The sequence below is a fragment of the Ips typographus genome, linkage group LG3 (assembly GCF_016097725.1).
Source record: "Ips typographus isolate SLU linkage group LG3, UJ_Ityp_2.0, whole genome shotgun sequence".
NCBI classification, from domain to species: domain Eukaryota; kingdom Metazoa; phylum Arthropoda; class Insecta; order Coleoptera; family Curculionidae; genus Ips; species Ips typographus.
The window spans coordinates 22,261,017-22,267,436 of NC_138424.1; the positions used below are offsets into that span (position 1 = coordinate 22,261,017).

The window sequence follows — 6,420 nt, forward strand, 5'->3', positions numbered from 1 at the left end:
CTGCCTCTATCGACTTTACTATACTACTAGTTCTGCATTTTGATTAAAGTAAATGTTGCCTGACAATCTTTTTCTATTCCTTAACTGCGGTGCTTGGCACTCGTCGCAATAATAACAATTTAACTTTCTGTAAACAAACTCAAAATATAATGAAATTTGGTTTCTTTTTTCAAAAATTTCATGAGAAGACTATTATGGAAATCATGTCTCAAAACTACCGTGCTTGGTTTTAGCAAATAAAACATTACATATGTAAATCATATATTATATTATTTGATAATATTTATACAATTTAACGTCTACCGTAAAGAGTGTCAATGTATTCTCCAATAACCGCGAAACCTTCAAACGTCTCCTCGACAATGGGCCTGATCATGGTAACCGGAGGATTAAATCCGAAAGTACCTAAATAAACTAGTTAAAATCAAACCAGGGGAAATTTTCTAAAACACTTACCTCCTCCAGGCAATTCCCAACAGTAAGACAAATCAACTCCAAAAGCGCCTTTGGTCCAATCGTCACTACCACCCGAAGCTTCGTACAGCACATTCGTCGAGGAGCCAATGGTATAACGAGAACCTAGGGAGCTGACGGCTTCGATTGGTCGGGCAGCACTTTCGGCAAGAGTATGCAAGTGAAGAGCATCTACAGGAAGCTCGCTAGTGAACCTAGAAAAAAATTATGTTGATAAGTAAATTTAAACAAGTGTGGTAAAACGAAAACCTATAAAGAGAAATATTGATAATACCACCCACAAGACAATGACAGAAAACCCAATAAAATGCCTAATAGGCGAAAAATTTTTGTCCAATAACCATAAAATTCATTCAAGCTGTTTCTAGGGCAATAACGTTCATGCATAATTTTCGGCTATTTTTTGCAAAAATATAACTGTCAAAAGTGTCAAACTTCAACTACACCTGTCAAAACATTAGTAAGTTAGGTTAGGTTAGGTACTGACACAAGAGAACCAATTTTTTTGGTGCATTTCCACACCCCATTTTGCCACTTTGCCAATATCAAACGTAGCCATTTGTCAAGATTAAGCCGGGAATGTAACCATTTTTTTTGTTCAAATTGGTGACCATACAAGTTGTTCAAACGACTCAATTAAAGCAACGTTGCCAAATTATTAATTAATCACTTGGAATGTCAAATATCAATTGGAAATCAATGCAAGTTTTATGTCTCTTTTCGGTTGTTTTAAATTTACCTATTGAATGGGCTTCTGGGTTTCTTAGTTCAAATTTGGCAACATCGCAGCAAAATTTTCAGCTACTTGAACTTTTTTTAGGCTTTCTGCCTTTGTCTTGCCGCGTGCAAAAATCACATGTAAACAGCATTCACAAATCAGACTTACCCCCAAGGATACAGAATGTAGTTTCCGTAACTATGAATGGAAACGTACAACTTGATTTCGGTGAAATGTTCTACGAAATATTTTCGGACTGCATCAGTTTCCACTTCGGAAAATGGTTCTGGTCCTGCGTAAATGTCACTGCAAGGATTGTCACTAGCCCCACCAGTATTCCACATGTAACCAAAATTCCTGTTGGGATCAGTTCCTATGCATAAACTGTCTGGATTTGGTCTTCTCGTTTTTCTCCACAAACGATTCTAGTTATATGCAAAAAAGTGTACATAAATTAGGCACAACACTTTTTTAAAACGGTTTAAAAACAATTATTTATAAAACTTGCTTAAAATAGCACAAAAAGATTACTTTAGCTTTAAAATAAACACACACACAACTTACAAATTGTGCCTTGTGCATTTAAGATTCACCTGAGTATTTGAAATCAAATCAAGTCTGAATCAGCTTTAAAGTACTGTAAAACTTTGAAAACATGTATGAATAGAGCTGGAAACATTTCTGAGAATTACACCTTCAAGAAACTAAAGCACTTAAATTAGCTTTGCAAATTTAACGAAAACCTGTATGAAAACAAGAAATACTGCCAAATCTCTGAAGTTAACGTTTTTGGGATTGTGGTTGGTCTGAAATTAGAAACTAGTTTTAAAACCAGAGAACAACAAACTTTTTGAAAAGGGCATTCTGAGGCCTTTGAAGAATGTAAACGAAAATTTCTTAAAACATTTTTCTTTAAGGTGTCAATTTTAAGTAAGATTACTTTTTGCTGTCTTTGAGCAGTCAAAAATGGTTAATAATAAAGTTCCAAAACTGACAAATTAAAGTCTTTTCGTTTTTTTTTATAGTAAAAAATGCTGTCTGAATGCTTTGGATTGCCAAAACAAAGAAAAATTAACAGGACAAAATTTATTAAAAAACCAAATCACTAAAAAATACTGCAAAACAAAACCAAAAATACTAATGTTTCACGAATCTGAAGATCTATCTATCTCTCAACAAGAATAGCACAGATTTTGCCTAGTTTTTTACTTACTAAAGCTGAAGTTCGTGAAAATTCATATCCATCAGGATTCAATGCGGGAACAATAGCCCAGTTAACGTTCTCAGACAGATGAGCATATGCAGGATTTTCAACCAGCTGATTGATAATGTACAAAGCTGTTGGTGTGGCAATCCATTCTCTAGCATGGATTCCTGCATCAATGAAAATGGTGGGGGTACCTCTTGGTCCACGTCCAATACTGTAGTTTGAAGTGTGGTTGGAGTTTTTAGTTCAAATTTAGAAAATCATACTTACTTGATTAGGAGCAAGTCTCTGCCTTCAAACGAACGTCCAATAGATTCTAGTCTCACTAGTCCAGGGTAATCTCGTTCAAGCTGGTACAGGTAGTCCAAAGCCTACAAAACATTACATAAAATCTATCCCAAAAAAACTAACACTATATTAAATCACATACATCGTCATGGGAGTAATAATCGTCAAATAAAGCACGAGCACCAAGGCTTCTAAGACTGACATTCTTCTGACGACGAACAAAATCAGCATACTCATCTTCCAAAACTCTGCGAAAAGCACATTTACCATTTAAAAACTCCAAAACCTGAAAGTACTACTTACTCTTGAACGTTGTTAGCCAACACAGTATACTCTAAACCTTCTGAAGTAAACCTTTTCAATACTTTCTCAAAATATTCTTGCACTTCAGGGGCAGCCATGATACGAGCTGGAGAACCCAAAACTCTAGATTCGTGAATAACGTTGAAGTTGGGGTCATCGTGAAATTGATGCAATAGGTCGGCTTGCAGTTTAGTTTTAGGGGTAATTAGATACAGTTTGTACCTAAAATGATGTGTATTATCAACCGGAATTAGTATACAGTGTGTCCGAAATAAGAAGCGCTACTATGGAGATCTCGAAAAAGGTTAGAGATTAAGGACACTTCTCTACAGTGACTTTTAATGCTCTTAAAATTAGAGTTGTCAGAAGTGTTAATGCGATAAAATCGACATTGCGTAACTCAAAGATAGAGTTAAAAAATGACTAATTTATGTGTAATTCGTATATAAAAAATTGTACATTACCCGTGTGGTATGGCAAATTAATACACTCGTGGGATTACCACAATTCGGTCTCATACCACACTAGTAATGCAAAAAAGAAGTACTTTTTGCACTAAAAATCATTTAAAAAAGTGTACTTTTTTTGCACGATTTTATTAAAAATATGTTTTTCTAACCCATTATAGTTTTCACTATGCACTAAAAACACCGTTTGAAGTATAACTGCACAAATGAGTAACAGCTTCATTTTGATTGCCAACTGAAAATTATTAGTTCGATTTAGTAGTATTTATAAATTTTTTTCAATTATACGTCACTGAATTTTTTGCCTGGATTAAAGTAGATTTATTTTAATACGTGATTTGTCAATTGCAAATCCTTCTAAAGTAAATTAAATTGTTTATTTTGTATTACAATTCGTAATTAATTCTTATCGAAAATGAGTGGCTTAATAATTAAGTGAAATAAAGTAGAGCAAAATGTTTTATAATTAAAAATAACTGAGCCTCATTAGCAAAACTGAACTAATACGTAAAGGTAATGAAGATTTGATTGTAACGATTGTTTTTTGTATTTGTCACATTCAAAACATTTACCTTTTTATTGTATTGTTATGTCATCTCATTACTTGATCTTTTTAAAATCTACCCTGTTCATACAGTTTTCCCTGCATAATGCAATAATTAAAAAAATTATGCGCCAAGACACCATTTTTTTTTTGGTTAATTATTCAGAGGGCACTGAATGTGGTCACATTTAAGTAAACGATTATCATTATTTGGCTGATGTATAAAACCAACATTTTTAAGAACAAATTTAGTATGGATTGTTTAAAAAGTACTGACAAGGAACGTCTCATTTAGCATTAAATTATGTGAATTTAAATCACAAATGATCATGAAGAAATACCTTGAAAATTAATTATTGTCAAAAATGTATAGGCGCAAAATGTCAAAATTTAATGGATAGAGTAGATCCAAAAAGATCGTGACTATACGAGTAGCTGTACGATAGTGTATAGTTTGTTTATCTAATAGCAAAATATAATAAGTACATTCCTTAACTTTGGCTAGCAACGCATTGAAGGCGGTTTCAATATCCGGTCTCCTTTCTATTCCGTCCGCTGTCATCCCCCCATAATCCGCAAAACTTCGTTCGGCTCACTTTAATACTTTTCCTATTAATATGCTAATAAATATCATAACAAAATACGTTATCCGCCCCCCAGTTCAGGTTTAAACAAAAACCCCTTTCCAGCGGCCTTAAGTTGACATTTGCAGCCCGTCAAAAGGTTAATCCGAGTTTCGCGATGAAACTACGTGATCTGGAACTTCAACAGTTGCTCCCCGTTCCGCTTATATTTCATGTTTCTCACTTTTGATTTTTATTTATGGGCTCCATGGATGGAACGGACTGAACTTTATGGAATTTATCATTTGACTTTCTTATACGCCATATGTCAGTAAGCTTTGTCCATTAAGCAACTTAAATGGCACTTTGAACGCAATTTGAACTTTTGGTTTGCAGTCATTTTGACAAGATAAGGGAAAATTCCTATTTTAAGGATGGACACATCTTTGATAAAACAAAATTGATAAAAACTGCCAATGCGGATTTTGTTTCAAAATGACATACTGAAAAAGATTTCTCCTGGCACAAATTTCAAAGGTGAGGTGTGATTTCAAAATGTAACAGGTAAATATAGAAAATTCTCAGAAATTTCTTTTTAGAGGAAATGCTAAGCGAATTTGAGGAGTTTTTAGAGAATGAAGAACAAAATGCTAATAATGCACATCAATAGCAACAATTTAGGCACAATAGAATTTAGAATATTTGGAAAATATAAAATGCCAAGTAGATGTGTTTCTTGGAGGAACCACACTGTAAGTAGTCTTTACAGCTCCATGGAGCTAAATTTGACAGCTCTGACGTTAAGAAACACATTTATTCTTTTCTTACTTCACGTCACAGCTGAAATAACCGTCGAAACCCGTTCAAAAGTGACCTGAAACTATAAAATTAGTTGCTAATTTGAGGAGTTACACTAGAAGTTGTGTTTAAAGCTCTATGTAGCAAAATGCTTGCGTCACGTGACAGCTGTCGTAACTGTCAAAACTCACTCACCAGTGATCTGACAGTATAAAACGCCAAATAAATGTGGTTCTTGGAACAATTGCAATGTAAGTTGCATTTACAGCTCCATGAATTCAAATTTGATAGTTGGGACATTAAGAAACAGTTTAATATTTTGTTTGCGTCACGTGACAGCTGTCGTAACTGTCAAAACTCACTCACCAGTTACCTAAAAGTATAAAACGCCAAATAAATGTGGTTCTTTGAAGAATTGCACTATAAGTTGCGTTTACAGCTCCATGAAGTCAAATTTGATAGTTGGGACGTTAAAAAACATTTTAATTTTTTGCTTAGTAGAGAGAAGCTAGCTTAGCTTAAGAGAATATTCTTGGTAAATTACTGAGAATTTAACGAAAAGTTCAAAATTTCTAGGAACATTTGTAAAAGAAAATTCTCAATAATTTACCGTTTTCCTAAATTTTTCGTAAAAAAAAATTACCTTGGGCCATCTCTAGTGGGAGATCAAGTTACAATGTAAATTATAGGTATGTCCTTTTCTTATTATTGTAATTTGTGTGCCATCAATTGGAGTGAATTGATATTCAAGACAACGAAATTAAATAAAAGTTTGTTTGCTTGTAGAGTAGCAAAACTTGTTATTACTCCGTTACTGTCGACTTTATTACAATATCAATAAAGTTTATATTTATGACAGAGATACAGTGTGCTGTCTGACTCTGAATTTAAAAGTGGATATTCCGACATCCATAGATCTTACCCGGAATCAATAAAATATCTCCGTCTAGAGGGGCTGAAATAACCTCTTCAGAGAAAACGACATATGTAAAACGTTAAATTTATGATTTAAACTGACAATTTTAGATCGTTCGAGACATATTGGATGGTATTGAATG

General features: G+C 33.7%; 1 protein-coding gene across 1 annotated transcript; it reads right to left on the bottom strand.

Moving 5' to 3' along the window:
- Window positions 1-251: 251 nt before the first annotated feature.
- On the bottom strand, window positions 252-3,763 carry LOC145726343 (carboxypeptidase B-like). Its single transcript, XM_081975392.1, has 8 exons — window positions 3,610-3,763; window positions 2,991-3,212; window positions 2,830-2,935; window positions 2,670-2,770; window positions 2,406-2,613; window positions 1,361-1,617; window positions 457-668; window positions 252-405 (listed from the first exon to the last, which is right to left on the bottom strand). The coding sequence occupies exons 1-8, from the start codon at window positions 3,678-3,680 to the stop codon at window positions 293-295; spliced, it is 1,290 nt and encodes a 429-aa protein (XP_081831518.1). The 5' UTR covers window positions 3,681-3,763; the 3' UTR covers window positions 252-292.
- Window positions 3,764-6,420: the final 2,657 nt, after the last annotated feature.

What these genes read in the sequence shown, in the direction of transcription:
- LOC145726343 (XM_081975392.1), bottom strand. Translation starts at nt 3,680, where the DNA reads ATGAAGCTGTTACTCATTTGTGCAGTTATACTTCAAACGGTGTTTTTA. An exon ending in TACATTCTGTATCCTTGGGG is followed by an intron (nt 669 to 1,360) that starts GTAAGTCTGATT and finishes ATTTTTTTCTAG; the next exon opens with GTTCACTAGCGAGCTTCCTG. An exon ending in TTGGGAATTGCCTGGAGGAG is followed by an intron (nt 406 to 456) that starts GTAAGTGTTTTA and finishes TAGTTTATTTAG; the next exon opens with GTACTTTCGGATTTAATCCT.